The sequence below is a fragment of the Parambassis ranga genome, chromosome 2 (assembly GCF_900634625.1).
Source record: "Parambassis ranga chromosome 2, fParRan2.1, whole genome shotgun sequence".
In the NCBI taxonomy this organism is placed as follows: domain Eukaryota; kingdom Metazoa; phylum Chordata; class Actinopteri; family Ambassidae; genus Parambassis; species Parambassis ranga.
In genome coordinates, this window is record NC_041023.1 from 40,450,374 (window position 1) to 40,472,323 (window position 21,950).

At 43.2% G+C, this 21,950-nt stretch overlaps 3 protein-coding genes across 5 annotated transcripts; 2 read left to right on the plus strand and 1 right to left on the minus strand.

The window, feature by feature from the left end:
* The first annotated feature begins 71 nt into the window (after positions 1-71).
* On the plus strand, positions 72-2,409 carry unc50 (unc-50 homolog (C. elegans)). The gene is made up of 6 exons (XM_028400146.1): positions 72-175; positions 745-1,016; positions 1,101-1,221; positions 1,292-1,431; positions 1,523-1,630; positions 1,864-2,409. Exons 2-6 carry the CDS (start codon positions 749-751, stop codon positions 1,998-2,000), a joined length of 774 nt encoding a protein of 257 aa, XP_028255947.1. The 5' UTR covers positions 72-175; positions 745-748; the 3' UTR covers positions 2,001-2,409.
* A 1,051-nt stretch (positions 2,410-3,460) lies between these two features.
* On the minus strand, positions 3,461-9,490 carry LOC114432719 (protein-tyrosine kinase 2-beta-like). The gene is made up of 30 exons (XM_028400906.1): positions 9,271-9,490; positions 8,875-9,162; positions 8,614-8,792; positions 8,449-8,536; positions 8,295-8,374; positions 8,154-8,216; positions 8,020-8,074; positions 7,812-7,952; positions 7,669-7,740; positions 7,482-7,583; positions 7,294-7,411; positions 7,164-7,203; positions 7,042-7,073; positions 6,911-6,958; positions 6,743-6,840; positions 6,591-6,672; positions 6,254-6,354; positions 6,058-6,173; positions 5,877-5,977; positions 5,714-5,803; positions 5,436-5,640; positions 5,265-5,370; positions 5,054-5,101; positions 4,855-4,971; positions 4,630-4,662; positions 4,419-4,443; positions 4,285-4,325; positions 4,081-4,215; positions 3,931-4,011; positions 3,461-3,843 (listed from the first exon to the last, which is right to left on the minus strand). Exons 2-30 carry the CDS (start codon positions 9,076-9,078, stop codon positions 3,613-3,615), a joined length of 2,832 nt encoding a protein of 943 aa, XP_028256707.1. The 5' UTR covers positions 9,079-9,162; positions 9,271-9,490; the 3' UTR covers positions 3,461-3,612.
* A 1,679-nt stretch (positions 9,491-11,169) lies between these two features.
* arhgef7b (Rho guanine nucleotide exchange factor (GEF) 7b) lies at positions 11,170-20,720 on the plus strand. 3 transcript variants are annotated; one of them, XM_028400910.1, is made up of 22 exons: positions 11,170-11,546; positions 12,435-12,518; positions 14,581-14,665; positions 14,746-14,876; positions 14,968-15,172; positions 15,855-15,946; positions 16,752-16,846; positions 16,941-17,036; positions 17,408-17,530; positions 17,606-17,744; positions 17,818-17,877; positions 17,961-18,107; positions 18,190-18,276; positions 18,350-18,428; positions 18,545-18,681; positions 18,775-18,999; positions 19,086-19,179; positions 19,270-19,359; positions 19,758-19,929; positions 20,184-20,270; positions 20,355-20,409; positions 20,484-20,720. In XM_028400910.1, exons 1-22 carry the CDS (start codon positions 11,382-11,384, stop codon positions 20,604-20,606), a joined length of 2,571 nt encoding a protein of 856 aa, XP_028256711.1. In that variant the 5' UTR covers positions 11,170-11,381; the 3' UTR covers positions 20,607-20,720. The 3 variants fall into 3 exon arrangements, with proteins under 3 accessions (XP_028256711.1, XP_028256709.1, XP_028256708.1); XM_028400908.1 differs by lacking the exon at positions 19,758-19,929 and having other exon boundaries at positions 20,174-20,270; XM_028400907.1 differs by lacking the exon at positions 19,758-19,929 and having other exon boundaries at positions 11,413-12,518; positions 20,174-20,270.
* Positions 20,721-21,950: the final 1,230 nt, after the last annotated feature.

Below are 21,950 nucleotides of genomic sequence, written 5' to 3' on the forward strand. Positions count from 1 at the left end.
TAAAGAGTGGGATTTTTTGGCCATGCTTTTACATTACTAAAAAATTGAATCGTCACCAACTCTCACACGGAAGTTCCGACGTGGGCATTTTCGCGACAGTTCCGGAAGTGTTGGCTAACAGCTACACAGTAACGAAGGCTGGTGCTTTCTCCTGTGAAGGAGTACACCAAAACAGGTAATGTTCTTTTGAGTTTAGAAATATACCTCTTTGTCAATTGCTAAACTGCCACTGCACCGTTTAGTTTGTTGAACAGAAGAACTAACAGGCATTCTTATTTGGGTAAAGCAGTTAGCCACAAGCTATCCGTCTTGCTAGCAAACAGCGTCAACAAACTAGAAGATCACATATTTACTGTTTGTTTACAATGTAACTACTATTATACAGTAGCTGTCCTGTTATATTTGTGTATATATTTTAACGTAAACAGTTTTTGCTAAATAAAGTTAGCATTTCCTGAGGCTCATCATGCTATAAGACATATGTGTTACCTTATTAAAAGGGTATAATATGCATCTGGAAGTCGCAGGAGTTTGTGACATGATGTAAACAGGTTACAACTAAGCTATATGTTGTAGTAACTGGAGGTGTAGCATTGGAACTAACCAGAACTTTATTCCTTATTATGATATCACATTTATTTAGCAAATCAGGTGCTATATTGTTGAGAATGTAATGATCATTTACATGCATAACACAGTGTGTCTACAAGGTTTTATATTGTGCCTTTCTCATTTGATTTTCAGCACCATGTTGCCAACCACCTCGCCACACAGTAATGGCTCCCTCAGTTCCCGGGATGCTGCACGACACACAGCAGGTGCAAAGCGCTACAAGTACCTTCGGCGGTTGCTTCACTTCAGACAGATGGACTTTGAATTTGCCCTGTGGCAGATGCTATACTTGTTTACATCACCGCAGAGGGTCTACCGCAACTTCCACTACAGGAAACAGACCAAGGATCAGTGGGCCAGGGATGACCCTGCTTTTCTGGTCCTGCTCAGCATCTGGCTGTGTGGTAAATCTGTCTTCTCTGCCTAAAATGGGATAGAGAGCAACTTGTCAGGCAGAATGGTAATATAATTATATTATTCCCCTGCAGTTTCAACAATAGGCTTTGGTCTTGTGCTGGAAATGGGTGTGCTGGAGACTCTGAAACTACTGCTATGGGTGGTCTTTGTTGACTGTGTAGGAGTCGGCCTGCTCATATCAACCTTAATGTGGTGAGTAGTATTGAGTCTTATTAATTAAAATGAAATAAGGCCATTCTCTTGACACATTTTTTGTTTCTAGGGTGATCAGCAACAAATACCTGTTGAAACATCCCAGCAAAAGCTTTGATGTTGAGTGGGGCTACGCGTTCGATGTTCACCTCAATGCGTTCTACCCACTTTTAGTCATTCTCCATTTCCTGCAGCTCTTCTTCATTAACCGTAAGTGGATTCAGTCTCTGTGAGATTTGTGTTTGGTGTAGTATTTCGATTTTAAGGCCATATATAACTTTTGTTGTTTGGTGTGTTTCAGACATTGTTGTGATAAATTCAGACTGGTTCCTAGGATACTTTGTTGGGAACACTTTGTGGCTGATAGCCATTGGTTATTATATCTACATCACCTTCTTGGGGTACAACGGTAAGTCTGATGCACATCGAGACTATTTCCTACCCAAATAAATGATAATTTTATCAAAACATGTAACCAATATATTGACCTATATTGATCTGCAATGCAAGAATGAGGACATTAAAAAGTATAGTTTTAAAACAGTTTCTAAACATGAGTAAGTTTTAGGATTTCAGGCACTCTAGGTTGCTGCTGGTCAAATGGTCTAAACATTGAATTGAGATCTCTTCTGGCCTTCACAGCTTTACCCTTCTTGAAGAACACTGTGGTGCTGCTTTACCCCTTCGCTCTCCTCGGCCTCATCTACATCCTCTCCGTCTCTCTGGGCTGGAATTTCACCCGAGGCCTCTGCTGGTTTTACAAATACAGAGTCCAGTAGGACCGGTTTGACTCTTGAGTTTGAACACTAGGTGGCTCCAAGGCGACTTTCAGTGTGTTAAAAAGAATCTGCTTTCAGCTGCTGGGACTGATTTTGTTGTTGTTCTGTTTGGCTCTTATGTTGAGCTGGAGCTCAGTAAACAGTGATATGATTGGACTAGTTTCACAAAGAAGAAGGCAGCAGCTTTTATCTTTTGTATCATTTGTAAATATTACTGTGGCAGGTTGTAATATATACACAGACAATTGTTTCTGAAGAAGTTTAAGTTTTCTTAAAAAAAAGACTGAAACCCTTCTTATTAAAGAGAAGAAAAGAATGTGGAGGAACATGGGACTTTTTTTTCCTGTTTATTTTTTCTTAAAGTGTACATTCCAATGCACTTTCAATAAAAGGTTTTTATTAAGTTAAATGTTATCTTTGTTAACGATCTATTTGTGGGAAATACTACCATTGCCGTTAACACTGATGCTCCAGTTTCACATTAAATAGAAACCACAGTGTGGTCTGTTAGCACCGGGCAGAACTCTGTAAGGTTTAAAACAATGAGTTACCGTGGTAACAGACTCAGAATGAATTACCTTGTTTTCGCAAATGGTTTGACTTGCCGTTCTGTTTTGAAACATTAAACCTTATGTTTTCCTCATTTTTGTGAAACTGGTCCCAGCACCACCATGCCTAAGGGTTTAGGCCCCCTCCAGCTCCAAACCATAACTGCCACCTGAGAGAAGATGAGAGTTTGTGTCTACCCTGTGTTTACCCTAATTTACATATGGTACCGGTACACAGATTTATCGCTGTATTTTTTGGTCTAACATGTAGCTCCTCTGGCCAGTTTGACACAACAACATTAAAATTGGCACACATATGTATCACAAAAAAGAACAGGAAGTCCACCATTTTGGCTTTTGAGGCCATTTTTGGCAATTTGTGACCCTCCTACAAAACTTTTCATGCCTCCCATATTTAATCCAATTGAGCTGAAAATCACCTTGTCCACTCAGGACACCATAGGGAATAGACGCATCCACAAAAGTGTTACGGTGAGGCAGGGGCGTGGCCTCAAAGTTGCCCATTGGTTTTGAGGTATTTCTTCATGATAAGGGCCTTGTGCTTTTTCTTCAGCAGCGCCATGTAGTTTAGCACCATCATGCCACCTCCTCACTCGCGGTTAATAATGTGCTGCCTGCAAACCTGTCACAAAAACTATAAATGGCTGCAATTAAAGTAAAGGATGTAAAGGACCAACATTTCACAGGATGAATCTGCACATGAGAGAATTATGGCTCATATGAGCAGGACACCACTGCTAGTTTATATTCAGACATCAAAACAAACCAGCACTCCAGGCCAGGATTGGGGTAAACTGTCCCAGTGACACCATATAAATTCTTTTTTTGGTCAGTTCTCTGCAAGAGGCTCAAGCTTCAAGCAGAAGCTTCCAGACAAAAACAAGAAAAAAATGCAGAAAATTATGTTTATTAATAAAAAAATATTGAATCCAAACATTGCTTGAAAAGTTGTTTTAACAGATATCCTTCAATGAAATGGTGCATCACCCTCCCCTCCACGTTCAGAGTCTTTAAATTACCAGCTAACTCCAGTTCTTCCTCATTCATTCACTCTCCTCTGTGTCAGGTTTGGGCTTAGCGAGGTCAGCTCTGACTCGAGCCTGGTCCACAGCATCCAGCAGGTTTTTGGAGTCAAGCGCCAGAGTGTGAGCAGCCGCCAGCATTTGCCGCTGACACTCCTCCTTCAGTGATGTAACAGAGTTCTGCTGGGCCAGTCGCATCTTATTGATCAGCTCCCCCAAATCCTTGTTCAGCAGTTTCTTTGTGCCTTCGATCTGAAACAGAGGACATCACATGAAAACGGCGTGCTGCAGGTCTATGCACATTTCCCACAAAAATGAGGACACATGGTTTAAACCTACCTCTGTTGTGACAGAGCTGTGTAGAGACGGCAGGATCTGATCCACACTTTGAATGAGGCTACGCAGAGTGATGCCCACTGACTGAGAAGGCAGGGGACAGTAAACATAACAAGAATGGTGCCCTCGTGTTTTTATTTCACCGACACTCACCTTCACAGCACTGGGATACTCTGAGGGGGGAATTGTGTTGACATCATTCTTCAGTTGGACCACCTGCCTCACCATTGCCATGACACCGGTGTACACCTGATCACCTGACCGGTCTAGTTCCGCTGTGGCACGAGACTGAAAAACAAAACTTGAAAATTTTTTCTGACTAAATAAAATAAATAAATACTGATGAGGATTGCCTACCTGTGCGACTGCAGGTGGCATTGGAGGCTTCTCTGGAGGTCCTGAAACACACATGAAACAACCGTGACATGAGATGACACATCAGTTATTCACAACAAACTCCTACTTTATGCAAGACGACTAAAATCACCCACCATTTTCTGGCATTTCTTCAGGAGGCTGCAAAAACAAAACATAACTAGGTTGTAACAGTTAAGTTAAGGTCGTGCAGCTGTTGATCTACAGCTCCATTAGGCTGCATAACAATATAAATGTGGAAACAGTCTGACAGTAAATCTCCAATGGTGCATTGCTCATGCACTACACAGGATTATTACACCAGAGACCTAGGAATTGTCATTGTACCTTGATTTTTGAATCCAGTCGCGCAACAGGATCCTACACAGAAACAGTGAAAACAGTCAAGAGAGCACCACCTTCAACTCAGGATGAACTCATAGGACAAACACTGCGTCAATTTACTGTAGTATAACTTTTAGTATGTGTTATTATTTCTGATATAGACATATCTTCTTATCTTTTTATCATGTCAAACCTCAAAGCACACCCGACAGAAGAGTGTGATCATACCAGCTGTCTCTCTTCCTGCTCCAGCCACTGTTCATCCATCAGCATCTCTCTTCGTTGTCTCTGCAGTGTGTCCTCCACCGTCTCCTTCTCCCATGCCGTCCTGATGGACTCTGCTGCCTATGCAAAAAGATTTAATGTTTTCAAACAGACTTGTTTAGTTTGTGGTTTCTGTAAAAATGGTGCTTGTGTGTTTTGACACCTGCACGCTTGTTGACCGACGAAGGGTGCCGCCTTGTTTTCTTGATGGCTGGTGAGATAACAGAGAAAAAAGTGAGACTGTACAGCAGCCTTCTTCTCAATGTATTTTCAAATGTGCTATGACAAGTTGTCGATCCTTTTATCTCTGAATAAGGATGTGCATTTGACCTCACATTCTGGTTTTAGTTCAGAATAAAATGTTGGTGTTTTACCTTGGGTGGAGGCTCCATGTGGCTGGGATCAAGTAATGATGGGATAGAGCGTGACCTGTCTCGTCTTGGGCACTGCTCCTGCTCCAACTCCATCCTATGGATATCACTGTTAAACAGACATGAGTTGGTGTATGTAATACATTTGAATTCTAACAGGTGACATTTTTTTACCCGAGTAAACAGAATAGCTGGCTGAAGGAAGGTCGGCCATGTGGCTCATAGGCCCAGCAGCGCGTGAGGAGGGAGTAGATGGTCGGTGGACAGAGCTGCGGTTTGTGGAGTCGAACGCCAGACTCCAGCTGATTGATCACCTGACCGTTCTCCAGCCAGAAGAATGGCTGCTGAGCCATGGAGAAGATCTCCCAAATGCACACACCTGGTTCAACAAAGCTGATTTATTCCACAGAAACCATCAAGAAAAAATGGACGAGTATTTCTTCCTTCCTCACCAAACATCCAAACATCGCTGGCTGTGGTGAAGCGTCGGAAGTTGATGGATTCAGGCGCCATCCATTTGATAGGTAATCGACTAACCGAGGCTGTGCACAAAAGAGACATCCTTCAGACAAATGCACACATTTCTGTTGCTGTGACATTTCTGTGCAAATGTACCTTTGTAGTATTCCTGCTCATCAATGTAGCGGGACAAGCCAAAGTCACCCAGCTTAACACATTTAGGAGACGCCACCAGCACATTTCTCACCGCTATATCTCTACAGCACAAAGCAACTGTTAGCTTAAACAGGACTGCAGTCTGTTTATAGTAAATGTCACTAACACATGTGTGTGTTACCTGTGCACCATGTTGAGTCCCTCCAGGTAAGCCAAAGCTTTGCAGATTTGTACACAGTAAAGGATTAACGTCGCTGTGGTCAGGTTGTACTGTTGCTTCACCAGGTAGTTCCCCAGCTGCCAGGAAAACAGATGTTCATACAATCAGATCATGAAAAGCAAATATTCTGTTTTTAAAACTGCATTAAAAAACACACCTCTCCATGTTCATAGAGCTCCATTACAATCCACACAGGATCGACCTCGATGACTCCAATGAGACGCACAATGTTGGGATGATCCAGGTTTTTCATCAAGTCTGCACAAAGACAGGTTAAACCTGATCACTCAAACAGCACATTGGGGCTGCTCTGTCTGACAAGTAAGAAAATAATAACTCACGGTTATGTTAAAAAATAATGAATCACTTTTAGAAACTTTGTACTCATCTGTTGCCACAGGTTTCTGTCTGAACCACCGAACAAAGCCACAAACAGGCAACAGGAAGTCAACAGCAAGCCAGACTGATGGAACATGCAAAGCAGACACACTCACCGGCTTCACTGAGGAACTTTTCTTTCACATCAGCTGAACAGTCTTTACACGTTTTGATGGCCACACAGATCTTATCCCCCGTCTGCAAACACACACGCGTCACTTCCTTTTCTGTGGTTTTGAGACCGAGTTTGCACAGTAGGTTAACTCACGGGGCTTGTATAAATGCCATCATGAACCTCTCCAAAGAATCCCTCGCCCAGGATATTACCCACAACAATGTCATGCCTGCAGATCCCTTCGTACTTTTCTGAGGACATAAAGGAGTGTGTGTTACACACTGGGGAAACACCAAGCTGTGAATGCACCTTTCTATTCACCAGTAGAGGTTGCAGTGCCATCAGGAATTTCAGCATAAATATCAGAACCTGATGAAAACATTCACATGTCAGTTTTTACACTATTAAAAAAACTGAAGCAAAAAAAGAAGCCAAATCTGGATGAGACTCACTTAAACCTCTGTTAAAGCTGTTGGAAACTCCACTGAAAGACACAGTCAATGACATTTCTATTACAAATCTTTCAACTCTATCTTTTAAAATACTGTCACTGACATTAACAACCAGCACTTACCATTTTGGGATGTCAGGAAGTTTCAGGTTCTGGTCTTTCCCTGTCAGAATCAGATGTTTGGTTTAGTTGAATTTCAGCACCCTTCGATATCTGAATGAAGCCTTTTTTTTTTAACACGCTGTTACTGCACCTTTGCTGGCCCGGACGATAAGTGAACTCTCGGCACCGCCTTCCAGTCGACAGTAGCCATCAATCAAGTCAGCCATGTTTTCTGCTACAGCCAGGGAGGAGGTGTTCACAGAGAGCGGCTGGAGAGTTGAAGATAAGATTAAATCCTGGATATGTGTGGGTAAGTTAGATCATCCACAAAATGGTCACCTGTTTGGTTCCCTCGATGTGCACAGTAAGCAGAGCCTGACCGTCAGTCTCTGCAGAGCAGGAGATGCTGCGAACCTGACTGAACTTGGCCAGACAGGTGGACTGTTAAAAAAGGAACGGACAAGTCAACAACTGTAACATCAGACATGAGATCAAGAAAGCCAGGAGTGAAAGAGCTGAAGCTTACTGTTGAATTCTCATTTCGTTGACTGATGCCGTCAGGACTGATGACCAAATCTATTGTTAAACTCCAACCCTGCTGCAAAGAGACAAGAAAGTTGTAAAAACCTGCAAACAACCTTATCAATCCTCAATCTGCCAAATACTTACCACTAGCCGACAGGCAAAGCTTTCCTGTGTGTAGCTGTAGCACTGAGCCAGGGTGGTGAAGAACTTGACCATGCACTGATGCTGGTCCAGAGTTGAATAGCCTTGAAAGGTCTGCTGGATCAGCCGGCGCAACTGCTTGGGCTAAAACAGAAACAGTGAATTTAAAGCTCTCCATGGCAGAGCTACTGTAACATGTGTGCTTTCCTACCTTCATGCTGTTGATGAGCTCTCTGGGAAAAAACAGATCCAGGCCCACATCCTTCCTAATAGAGACGTTTAGAGAGGAGACATTTTTTAATCTTTGTGACCAGTGCAATGGGCAATGTGAAGGAGGAGACTTACTCCAGCAGTTCAAAGTTGGACTTTTTCTCCAGCCCATTTGGATTCATGTCTTTGTAGAATCTCCTGAAAGCAAAACATTACAGACAGTTTTAAAAACAACTCTTTCCTTCCAGTTCAGGCATCCATGATGTTCAGCATTACCTTATTTCGAGACAACCAAGCTGCAGAGCCATGCCATCGCTGACTTTTGAGGCGTAGTGCTGCATGTAATCACTTCTCACCTGTGAATGAAACACTTTTAAATAATTACAGCTGAAACTTGTGAATTCACCACCAAAATAAACCTGCGACTAACCTGCTGGTAAAAGTACAGCAAAGTGGTTCTGTCATCTTTGAACTTCTCCATGAATTCTGATGGGATGTATCTGATCCTTATGTCGTATCTGAACACATACATGTTATATATAAATATATATAATTGATGCTGTGAGTCGGTATACATTTTCACAGAGGTACTGACCTCCACTCGGCCTCTAGATGCTGCTGTTCATAGCGCTGGGTGAGATCAGACACACTCATATCTGGGTGCAGCCAGTGGATCTCTGAGGACTTGAGGTGTTTGAGTAGCAGGCCATAAGAGAGGCAATGTTTGATGCCTGGGCCCACACAGCCACTGGATAGCACGGTGTTGATAATGTTCTGGGGTAGAAATAATTATACAGTAATGTCCCTGGGGTGTTGCTAAATATACCAATACAGTAGAGTAAATATGAGAATATACCTTGACAGTCCAGCCCTCCTCACAGCGAACCAGTTTGAAGTTCTTCCCCAAGTTGGAGCTGTTGCTGAGGAAGCACACTTTGATGATCTTCACTGGGAAGACATTCTCCCTAGCAACAGTCGCTGAGGGAGATATATCCGAGGAGTCTGACTGGCTGGCGGGAGACATGCTCCTCCAGGACAGGGTGCTGGTGTCTCCCGACATCACAAACGCACACACAAGACACTCACAGTGGCAGTCACCATTTCACTCTCCCTCACGGAGAAAACTTGATGACATGGATTGGAGCTAGAAGCACATAAGAGTTGGACACACCGACATCACATCAAGCTTTTAAGTTCCAACATATTTTTTTATCAGTACGTAAATGATTCCGCACCTTGCCTCTGTACTCACCAGTCTTGCACAAGCAGCACACAACTCGGCACATAAACTTTGATTCCCAGTCTATCAAATGATCACAGATTGCATCCACAGCACTTTGTAAAGTGCAAATTTGTGTTGTTTTGTCCTTGTTGGCAGGCAAAGTACAGCTCTTCTCCTTCGAAGCTATGTGCTGAAGAGAACTTGTATCAGTTTGCGAAAGAGGAAACAGCTCTGACGAGCGAATAAGGAAGTTGAAGAGCAGAAAAACTGATGCAACTGATGAAACCACTGCATGTGTCACCCTGTGGCTCACATGCAGTGGCACAGTCCATAACCCACCTTTGTGCATAAAGTGGCACAGCCCACAGAATATTCACTTCCCCCTCCACAACAAACACGACAGGTGGTTTTCAGCACAGGTCTGCGTAACCAGTCCATTGGCACAGCAGTAAGTTAACCTGCGTGGGTGGAAAGTTGATGTGGCGACTGGCAGGCTGCTGCTGATGGAAAGTTCTCTGGCCCACTGGTTTCACATTCTACCTCACTGGTTTTGCTTTACCTTTGCTGACCAAAGTTTTGACAGACACAACGTGCATGAGCACTGCTAGATTCTTAGTGTGACATCCTGTTGATGCATGTTCAAACACCCACAGCCCAGCCCAAAGTTTGATGTGTGTCTGAAGTTCTGAATGATCACAATTTTATATATTGTATTGTATATTGTTGTAATATATATTCTACTGAACTTTATGTTTATTTGGGCCATTCTAGCAAGCTACTCATCACCCCTTAGTCAATTAATGTGATGCTCTCTGCATGACTGAAAGTTATTGACTGAATTAAGTGCATTCATTCATCCAGATGGCTTTCTCTGAGTCAGTTTTGAAAGGTTTTAACATTTTGTCATGCACTACCCCCTGCAGCTTCCTCGTTAACAGGAGATCTAGTTGAACCTGATTGAGATTTCTCAGATTCTCAGATGTATTAAAAAAAAACAGGAAAGTGGCATTAATGTTTGGATCTTCTATGAGAATAGCACCCTCTTGTGTTCCGCACATTTCATCAATACTCACCTGCGCTGGGATCCTCTTGAGGCTGCAAGCGTGTTGACATCATTCTCCAAAGTGGACTCAAGACCTAGTGGAGGCGGCATCTGCTCTGCACCCTATAGAAAGAACAGACAGAAGCAGAAGAGAGAACTCAATTCTAACTTTTATTACTATAGCCTATAATCAGAATTGTCCAGCAGAGGGCAACAGAGCCCAGCCGGCCACAGTGGATGATAACAGGTCGAATAACTGATGAGTTTTTCCTCATGGATTATCAGCCACATGCTTCATTATGCTATCAAAACACTGATGAAGTGTTTTTATTAAATTTCTGTGTGCCTCATATATAAAAGTGTAGTTTGGAGTCTTTGGTCTGTTTATCATCACTGGAAACGTCCTGTGAGGTTCAGCTGTCAGACTCCTGGAAGACAGCTGAGGTTAAAACGGAAGTAAGTCACTGTGGCCTTCAAACTAAAAGCACAAAATTACTTGATGTCTGAAAGAAAGCTCAACATACAGATAGGCAAATAAGGAGCCTTGAACCTTTATTAGCTTGTCTTTATAGCTAAACCTTGACATTGAATTAGGCTACTATCACTATTATTCATTAAACCGTGATTTATAGAGTGGACCTTTAGTTTGAAAAGAGTCAAAGGAAGTCATTTAGTGCAGCACCTGTGTTGCTGATGTTGCAGTACTGCTATAGCTGCGCACGAGCACGCAAAGGTGATGCCAACAGCCGCCTAGAGAGAGAGAGAGAGAGAGAGAGAGGGGGAAGGAGAGGGGGGGGCAGAGAGAGAGAGAGGGGAGGGAGAAAGAGGGGGGAAGGAGAGGGGGGGCAGAGAGAGAGGTGCGGGGCATTGTGAAGCTGTTAAAGGAAGGAACAGCTTCATTTCCCACATCCACCTTTCTATTCTTCAATGTTTGGAAACCAGCCCGAGCATCCAGCCAGTGCGCGTTGACTGTAATGTTCAAACCAGGCGGGGCTGAGTCTGCTGTCTCATTTTGGACAAACCACAAGTAGGATAACGCAGACAGTAACGGGGAGAGTGCTCCTGCTGCTGCTCCTCCTGCGACTGCTGAAACCCAAACATGAATTCGGCCGAACAGACGGTAACGTGGCTCATAACCCTGGGGGTCCTGGAGTCCCCCAAGAAAAGCATCTCGGATCCAGAGGCTTTTCTCCAGGCGTCTCTGCAGGATGGGTCGGTGCTGTGCAGGCTGCTGGAGCGGCTCAGACCCGGGACGGTGGACAAAGTAAGTAGAATACAAGACTAAAAGACAGGACAAAACGAACCAATTATTAGATCAGCTTTTTGTTAAATAAAATCAAAAAGAAATTCAAAGTGTTTCCAGGATAGCCTTAAAAATGAGACATTATGATGAAATATGAAGCAATCTGTTCTCAATCTTATAACCCATGGAAAGACTATATATCTACTAAAATACTTAACATGTGTGTTTTTACATTGCTAAAGGCCAGAGGAAACATTACATTTTATATCACACTATGGCACTGTACTGCTTGTGAGTTTTGGTCTATCTAACCAGGCAGTAAGTAGGCCTAATTTGAATGTCTCTCTCTCTCTCTCTCTCTCTCACACACACACACACAAAACAATGGACTATGAACCTGTCAACGTCACATCCTCCTCTGGCTTATCCAACTTCCCTGGCAGATTGTAGACCTGTGCCATTATTAGCCTTTGTTTACACTGCACTGAGCGAGGAAAAACTACTTTCAAAATAAAAGGCTGACACATGTCGTCGGCTGTGAATCACGCTATTTACTTCTTATGTTACGTTGTAGGAACATGTTGGCCATAGCTATATGTGAAAGTAAAAAACTAGTATGAGTTTCCATGATTAAATACTCTTAATATTACGAAAAAATACAGTTTCGCGTTAATGTTTGACACATTTTCACAATTAAAGCTTTATTGTGAAAAGTTCAAACGGAAGTGTGCCTTATTATTCTTCCTGCAAACAGCTAGCTTGATCCTAGAAAGCAGCAAGTGGCAAGTGCAGCAGCAGTGGTTGGAATTAAAGAGTATTTCAAGCGGACAAATCTTCATCACAACATCATTTGTCATTTTAAATGTAGAAATAGAACTTGGAGCAGGTTTGGTGACTTTTTGTGTGCAGTTTTTCCAGGAACCGAAGAGCGAGGGCGAGTGTCTAAGGAACATCAGCGAGTTTATTAAAGGCTGCGGGGCTTTCGGTGTGGAGGTGAGTTTACACATTAATAACAGGGTTAGAAACACGCGTCATCGAAGGGAACTCTCTAAAAGCAGGCTGCAAAACACATTTAAAACCGTATTTGTTAACCTGACTGTTTATTAGTGACGTCTTTATCCTGTTAGCCGCTACTAAGCCTTGTAAACATGTAAATACCAACCATTACTTTATAGGGGGTCAAAGGTCACACCACAAAATCTGAATAACAGCTTGAGATGATTTCACACATGTCTGTTTATATTTACTACAAACAAGGGGATGTTTAAGAATGGTTAGTAACACGCTGACAGCAGGCAGGGAGAGAGTTTGTTTCAGTGTTTGAAAATGCTTTGAACCTGCAGATATTCCTAACTGTGATTCATTTGTAGTTATGGAAACAAGAAGCAGTGATAAGCAAGGACACGCTGTTTTCTTTTTTGACTTGACGGTAGCGTTGAGTAGGTGTTTGGCAGATCCTGATTTAGGATAACTGCAGTCCAGGCAGTTGGTGATTTCCTGCTCCGAGATGGGATTTCATACACTTAGTGTACATGGTGTGACACCTCAATATAAGGGTGTGTGCACATGTCTGTGTTTGCACAACAGTGGATCAAGCTAGGTTTTATCCTGAAAAGCGAGCAGAGACACTATTGACCTTAGCCGTGGAATCCTAGTGGAAAAACACACACTCCTGCTAGTGAACCTTTAACGAGGATTTAATTGGACGTAATTGTAATGAGGCAAAAAAATCTTGGATCCATGTTAAGAAGAGAGAGCAACAATATGAAATGAGTGAGTGAGTGGGCTGATGTAATGCAGCACGCCAGGCAGCCAGTGGATTTTCCAATCAGGTTGATTAGAGGCATGTCAGCCATGTTGCTGGAAGCCAAGGTCTCCATTACGAGCAGACTGACATCAGAGTAGTAATTCTCCCAGACAGCCATCGGACAAGCGGGGGACGAGCCAGACTGTGTGTCCCGTAGAGGAGGAGGATTACAGAGTGGATGACAAGTGGCAGAGTGGACCAAGTCTGTCCATGGGAGCTGCACGATTAATCGATCAGAAATTCAGCTATTAAGTAAGCCTAATCGAGTTAGGTATTGATTTTGTGCGTTTAAAAAGGCTTCACTGCAGCATTGAATCAAGCGCCCCTGAGGTAAGCTGTTTGACCAATCACAGGCTTTGTTTACTAAGCTGTTAGTATGTGTTCTCTGACTTCCACAGCTGCAGTATTTCCAAGGGGCTGCATCTAAAAGTCATTTTAACTATTGGATTGTGTAGCTGTGTAAAGAGTGGACTGCTTTTGTAGTTGGAATTCTGGCGGTGAATAGGAAACATGTCCTCTGTCCGACTGCCTATTTATTTCACATCAGGATCAATGAACTGTTCTTCTCTCCATCAGTAAGGAATACGGTCGTCCTGGAAGCCTGCTTTTTGTTGCTGACATTCTACATGTGGATCAAACTGTAGTGTCAGATTTCGCTATTGATCACTGAAGGGACAGAAACAGCTACAATAAATGTGTGCAGACGGTGCAGTTCTACTGCAGGACTGAATATGATGACTGTATCTTTGGGCAGGTGCCAGTTGGAAAGGTGAAAGTGTGCATTAACCGTTGGGTCCACATTGCTCTGACTATTAATCAGCCTGTGTATATAAATTAATCTTAGAAGAGAGACTGCTACCTTTCACTCTAAATAATTATTAGAGTTTAGTAACTGCACCCTTCACGCCTTGGGAATGTAGAAGTCAGTCAGTGTGTATGGTGTACACAAGATTAGGAGCTTCAGCAGCATTTTGATTATGGCTATGTGTGTGTGTGGTGGGGGGATTACAAGGAGGGGGAGCTCAGTCTTTGAGTAATCCTGCTTCAGACTGCAGTTAGAGCATGAATGTAAACCCCCACTAAACTCTGTGTTTTAGACTTCAAATAAACTCCATATTTCACATGTGCAGCTATTTCAGGAAGATGGCTTTGTATCCTTTTTGATGTGATGCTTCATATATTTTTTATGACTCTTTTGGCTCCTCTGTATATTGCTCACATTCTTCATTTTGGTTTCTCCCCTTTAAGCCTTTTGAGGTCAGTGACCTGCTGCAGGGACTCAACTTCTCCAAGGTGCTGAACTGCTTGGTCGCCCTTAACAAAGCCACTGAAGGTCAGTGTCTTTATTTTTTTTTGAGGAAATACGTCCTTGTTTTTGCAGTTGTTGAATTTCTGATGTTTCTTTTTGTGCAGTTGAGGATTCGGGTGTTTCAGGCGGCGGCGTCTGCGTGCCACATTCCTCCACCTCGAGGATCAAATCATTTGACTCTCTGAACATTCAAAGCCGCTCCTCTAAACTGCTGCAGCCTCAGTACCGCAGCCTGGTGAGTTACCACGACAACGCCAAGAACACAACGCAAGTAACAACTAACGGGCGTTACTGATACACTGTAAAATACGTCTGTTGTTCTCCAGGACATGTCTGAAGGAAGTGGGTGTAGCCAGCTGCTGGTCAAGGCGCGCTTTGCCTTCCAGCAGACCAATGAGGACGAACTCTCCTTCTCCAAGGGTGACATCATCGGTGTGAGCAGGCAGGAGGAAGGGGGCTGGTGGGAAGGCTCGCTGAACGGCAAGACTGGGTGGTTCCCTAGTAACTACGTACGGGAGCTGAAAGGAAGTGGTGGGTGCAGCTCTAACGGTGCATCATTAAGGGTCCCTGTAGGGTCTAAAAACGCGTATTTTTGTTTTTTCACTCCAATTACACACAGATACACGGACTTCCTGCACGTCTGTCCAGCCTAAATATAACTTCCTGGTCTCTTTATCTGTTCCAGGTTATCCTTGGATCACTCATTTTTTGTTCTTAGTTACATACTTATAAAATGCCAGTTAGTTTTTGTCTTAGAATGTTGATCTGACTGTGATTTATTTCATTTGTCATCCTATCACATCAAACTATGTGCAATTCTGCACTCAAACAGAATGTGTTTGTAAGAACCACATCCTCATGGGCCTTTTGATTGTGTTGGTTAGTTGTGTTGCTTTTCGGAGGGAAGGCAGGAAAGAAGGAAGAGCACGTCACGAGCACACAAAGACAGGAAGCTCCAGACCTGCTGTATAAAGAGGAACTTCCTGACTTATAGAAAAAGTAAAGATGAGAAAACAGCAGCTCCATGGGCCTGTCATTTTGCTTTACTGACATAAATCAGTGCCCATTATACAAAATAATAGTCTTCTGCAATGGCTGCAGAGGCTAACTCAAAAAAGACCTTAAGAGAGTTTGAAAGGACTGAGAGTACCAGAAATGCACCACATGATTTCACTAAAATTGTCCTTTTGTCCATTTTATTCTGAATTTTTAGACAAAACGCCAGAGAAACCAAAGTCGGGGACACTGAAAAGTCCACCTAAGGGCTTTGACACTACAATCATCAGTAAGACTTATTACAATGTGGTGAGTATATATAACAGTTATTAACCTTCTTAAAATAATTGTGTTCACCTCTGCATTTGCTTTCCATCTCTGTGGGTGCAGCCATTACTGCCAGACATAGTTCTGCTAATGGGTGTTGTCACATGTGTGCTCGCTCCTCTGGACTGTCACAATCAATTATTTGTCATCCACACATCTAATTAACGGCCGTCTAGCTGTGTCTGTCTGTGTGTTAGCATGTAGTCATTTGTGGAGCCTGCATGGCACCCCCTACATGTGTCATCTCAGAGAGAATGCAGCAAATGTAATGTAGGTTATTTCTTCCATTCCAGTGGTTTCTGGGGCAGCTGTGCCGCAGGGTGTGCTCCTGCTGGCCTCTCTCTGTGTGTGTGTTTTAATAATGCAACAAGCTGCCACAGTTTCTCTAGACAGTCTGTCCTTGGTTTGGTACCTGAGTCTCTCTCCTGCACAGACACTGCCTGAAGTCAAAGCTGTTCCCAGAGAGATGGAAGTGTTTCTTATAAAAGAAGATTGAGGATTGTACAAGTGATGTTTCTGCTTAAGGTCTTTTCCTTTGTTTGTGTGCGAGTTTAAAATGTTTCTGTAGCCGATACCTGCACGGGCATCCTACTGTGTCGTCTGCAACGCTGCATTCATGGGCTTGTACTGCCTCCTGGCCTGTAGAGAGACAACAAAACAACATGTCTTAGTTGCAGCCCCTAAAAGCCTCAAAGTCTACATACTATTATTTTGTGCTTTTAAAATAAGAAGAAAAGTATACACAGAAAGTTTGAGACGTTTGTGTGTGTTTTGATGTCTCTTTCAGGTCCTGCAGAACATCCTGGAAGCAGAGAGTGAGTATTCCAGGGAGCTGCAGAGTCTCCTTGGTTCATACCTTCGCTCACTTCACCCCACAGACAGGTAAAGTTATTTTTACACTTGTTTTGTTCAACAGATTTGCATTTTAGAAGCTATTTTTTCCTCATAGAATGTATGGCTCTCTCCTCTCTTACAGGCTCAACAGTGTCGACATCAGTCACATTCAGGGAAATCTGGAGGAGATCTCCACTTTTCAGCAGATGCTGGTTCAGTCCTTGGAGGAGCACACAAAGTCAGTGTAAATCTTTACAGCTCCACTGATACACAGTAGAACAGACATAGAAATGTTTTATCACTGTTACCAGGTTATCATGAATGCTGTGCAAACAGACAAACATCCTGTTTGAGCAACAATACAGCTTCTCCAAAGAAGTGAGCTGCAGAGTGCAGAGCAACAGGGACATCTAGCGGTCAAGTGAGGTGTTACAGCCTATTTTCCTGGCACAAAGCAGCAGCTGTCAGGAGATTATTTGTAATGAAAATCTTAAAAGCTGATTAACAAACACAGGAACCGACTTCATGTTGATTTTGCATAAAGTTTATTTATTACTTAAGCTGAGAACTGTACTGTATGTGTAATACATGGGCTTCAATTGTGTGTAGACTTCCTGAGAACCAGCAGAGGATTGGGGGGTTCTTCCTGAGCCTGATGCCCCAGATGAAGATTATGTATGTGGCCTACTGCTCCAGTCACCCCTCTGCTGTCAACGTGCTCACACAACACAGGTAGAGTCTGAGAAATACAAAAACAGAAAGCCAAATGACTGCACTCATACAGTCATTGCTCTCTGTGCATCGCAGTGAGGAGTTGGGGGAGTACATGGAGTCTAAAGGGGCATCCAGTCCTGGGATCTTGACACTGACAACAAGTCTGAGCAAACCCTTCACCAGACTGGAGAGATACCCAACACTGCTGAAAGAGCTGGACCGACATATGGAGGTGAGATTAATGCTATTACTGCCTGCTGGTTCATGCTGGGTACAACTGTTTTAAATATTTTCACATCTTTTAGGACCAACACCCCGACCGAGCGGACCTCCATGCTTCTATGGCGGCCTTTAAAAACCTCGCAGTAAGACACACGCTCATCTGATGGAATAATATTAACAGTAAAATAGTAGGCTGACATGGATGTGTGTTTGTGTGTGTGTTCAGGCTCAGTGTCAGGAGGTGAGGAAGAAGAAGGACCTAGAGCTGCAGATTTTAAATGATCCAATCAGAAACTGGGAGGGAGATGATATCAAAACCCTGGGCCCCGTCCTCCACATGTCCCAGGCCACAGTTCACACACAGAACTGTCAGGTACTCATCACAACCTGCAGCTCAGTTACAGCACCACCGACTAACAGCCATTCACAGAGTCTGAGTGTAACTTGTCTTTCAGGAGTCAAATGAACGCTACCTCGTCCTCTTCCCCCACACTCTGCTCGTTCTCTCTGCCAGCCTGAGAATGAGTGGATTCATCTACCAGGTGTGTTTACAGTAAACGTGTGTAGAAGGCTCCTTCTCTGAAACACTGACTGACACACAGTGTGGGTTTGCAGGGGAGGATGCCATTATCTGGAATGCTCATCTCCAGAATAGAAGATGGAGAAAATTTGAGGAATGCATTTGAAATATCTGGTCAGCTCTCCGTTTCTCCTCTTTACAAAATAAAAACCATATTTCTCAGGATCCTGGGAAACACAGCAAACTAGCAGCTCAATATAACACAAAGTAGTGTGTTTGTGTGTCTACAGGAGGCCAGTGTGAGCGGATGCAGGTAGCGTGTAACACTCAGCAAGAACTACAGGACTGGCTGGACCTTCTCACCAAACACACACACACTACGGGCGCTCACACACACTTGCATAAGCCTCAGTCGATCTGCCACACAGTAAGACTCCGTCTTTACTAAACAGTTATTTCATGAGCTCGTCAGCTGATCTTCATCTGCCTCACAGCCTTCCTCTGTGTCTGCACTCTGTAGTTGCCCTCTCACCCCGGCACCCCTTCCAGACACTCCGAGTCTCGAGGAGGCAGCAGTGGAAACGCTTACCACACCCTTCCTCACCCCTCCTCTTATGGGATGGGTCACAACAGTAGTCCCATGTGGGGACCCCTGGAGCCACCAAGTACCCCTAAACCTTGGAGTCTGAGCTGCCTGCGGCCTGCACCACCGCTCCGTCCTTCTGCTGCTCTCGGCTGCAAGGAGGTGCTTCATGTTAAAATCAATAAAAAAGACTTAGAGACTTTCTCAGTTTGTGTAGATGAGTAAACTGACTGTAAATGTCTTTGAAGGACATGAGCAAGAGCCCGAAGAACATGAAGAAGCTACTTCCTAAGAGGAAACCAGAAAGGAAACCTTCAGAAGAGGACTTCACTACCAGGAAGAGTGAGTACAACAACAGTAAAAATGAATTATTGTGCATGCAATGTTTGTAGTTACATGTATTTATTCATTCATTTTGTCCATCTGTATCAGGCACAGCAGCCCTAGAGGAGGACGCTCAGATACTGAAAGTGATCGAGGCTTATTGCACCAGTGCCAAGACACGACAGACTCTCAACTCCAGTGAGTACACACACACACACCTGTACATCAGCACACTTTAAACACACTGTTGCAGCATAGTGACCACGTGTCTAACCACTTGTTCTCTGCTTCTGGTTCTAACAATGTTTTTCTCTTCTTTCTTTATGTCATTCCTCGACCCCTTTGCTGTCCTCTTCTTCTATTCTGTTCATTTAAACCTTACCATCCACCCCTCTGTTTTCTGAATGCCATCTTCCACTTCTCTCCTTACATTTATTTCTTAAATGTTATTTTATTTTATGTATAAATTACATCCCACATCCTCATATCCTTTATCCGATATGGTTTGTACTCCTTCCCTTTCTCTCCCCCCTACAACATTTAACTTGGTTTGTTCCATCCCATCTATTTGCTGGTTATTTTATGATACCGTAAAGCCTGGCAGGGAACTGACCTCATGCACAACCATGTGCTCGCTGACACCAGCCTCACAGTGACTGGTTTACCTGGCAACCTGCCATGTTCTGACCAATCAGAGGACTCGGATTATGACAGTATCTGGACTGCCCATAGTTACAGGACGGCCTCATTTTCTCGTAAGATATTGGTGTTGCAAACGGCTGGCGGAGCTGCTAGTTAGCGATAGATCTGCATTTATTGTTCAAGCCTCTTATGTTTCTGTGTTCCACATTCTTAGTACTTGTCTGTGCTCGTGTGTGCGTATAATAGTAGAGTACATTTTTGCATGTACGTAAACAAATAGCAAAGAAATCCGCACCCAGTATCCCCTACAATTTGGAAATAACATGAGTTATGTGCACATATTGTGTGGTAATAACTGTTGTTCATTCAGGCTCCAGTAGGAAGGACGTCCAGATGTTGTTCCCAGAGGAGGAGAAAATTATTGTGGAGGAAACCAGGAGTAACGGGCAAACTGTCGTGGAGGAGAGGTGAGAGATTTGTGGGTTCTTTGTCACGGATGATTTCGGCTTTGTTTGTTTGTTACAGCAGCACAAAATACTCTGTTCCTGCAGGAGCTTGGTGGACACTGTGTACAGTCTGAAAGATGAAGTGCAGGAACTCAAACAGGTCAGTCTCTATTCTTCCTAAGTGGACTTTCTTTCTATGTTTATATGCTTATGTTTTCTCTTGTCCTCCTCCAGGACAACAAGAGGATAAAGAGGTCACTGGAGGAGGAGCAGCGAGCGAGGAAGGAACTGGAGAGGATTGTCAGGAGAGTTCTGAAGAACATGAACGACCCAACCTGGGACGAGACCAACCTCTGAGATCAACGTATATACCAGCGCCACTAAGTGACTTTTAAATGACCACTTAATGACCAAAAGACAAAAAAAAAACTGTGGTGTGGACAGAAGCTGCCATGTCTCCACAAGCTTTGACCTTCACAGTGACCTGCGTGCCAAACTGAGGACCACGAGGAAAAAGCCTGCCAGCCATCGACTGACCGTAAAGCTGTGAAGCCACACCAGCTGGTAGGCGTGATGACATCACTTCCTGTCATGCTCCTTCACAGAAATCTTCCCATAGTTTCTGTATTCATCTCCACATCCCTCAGGACAGAGTTTTGCTGACAGACTTACAGTAGAAACCAGTCACAGACTACAAATTATGAAATTAATTTTCCCGCTCCTGCATTAAAGATTTTCTCAGGGTAGCTTCAAATTGACATCTATTTGAAATGTGACAGCCTAAGCAATATTATAAAAGGTACACAAATGCTTATTTTGAATTTATTCTGCAGAATCCAAACAGTGATGCTGCCACATCATCTGCCACACAATCACCCTTCTCCCTCCTGCTGTTGCCAAGATACAATCAAAGACATTATTGTTTATGTTGTATATATTAAAATGCAACTCTATAAAGTACAAGAACATATAGTATGGACACTGAAGGTTATATTTTAAATGCAAGCTGAAAGAGGAAGAGATAAGCACTTTTACTTTAAGTTTTCCCTCAGCAAGACCACTCTGTGCTTTTTTCTTTCCATGACCAAAGTCAAACAATACCACACTGGAACATGTTTTTATGATGTCTATATGCAACTTACTAAAAAAATGATTTCTTATTTTTTATATTTGTTGTTATGTTTTTACTCAGGCTTTTAATTTGTAACATTATTTTCTACTTAAACTGTAAAGCTTCATCTATCCAGGACAAGAACCACACTAATGTGAGCTGTGTATTACAGTATGTCAGGTGTATTGAATTGATGTAAATGTAATGTGTGCTCAGATGATCACAGTATGACAAAAATCATCCCTCCTTTATTTATTTCATCCCTAGTGAATAAATTACTGAATCAAACTTGGATCTTTGTTTCAGGATCTGTATATTAAGCCGGAGGAACAAAAGTTTTCACTGACTTTGAGGTACAGACAGTTTGATGGTTTCCATGGTAGATGTCTGTTATCAATGCAATCAGTAACATCACATGGCCCGATTGCCAAGAGGCTTTGGCAGGACACCAGTGAAAGCATTATTCCCATAACAACAGAGAAGAAAGCAGTCTTTGTGGAGTTGTCCTTATGAAATTGACGAGGCCTTTTACAGCCTTTGATACAGGCTGGCTGCCTCACACAATGGAAGGCATATAAATTTGCAGATGT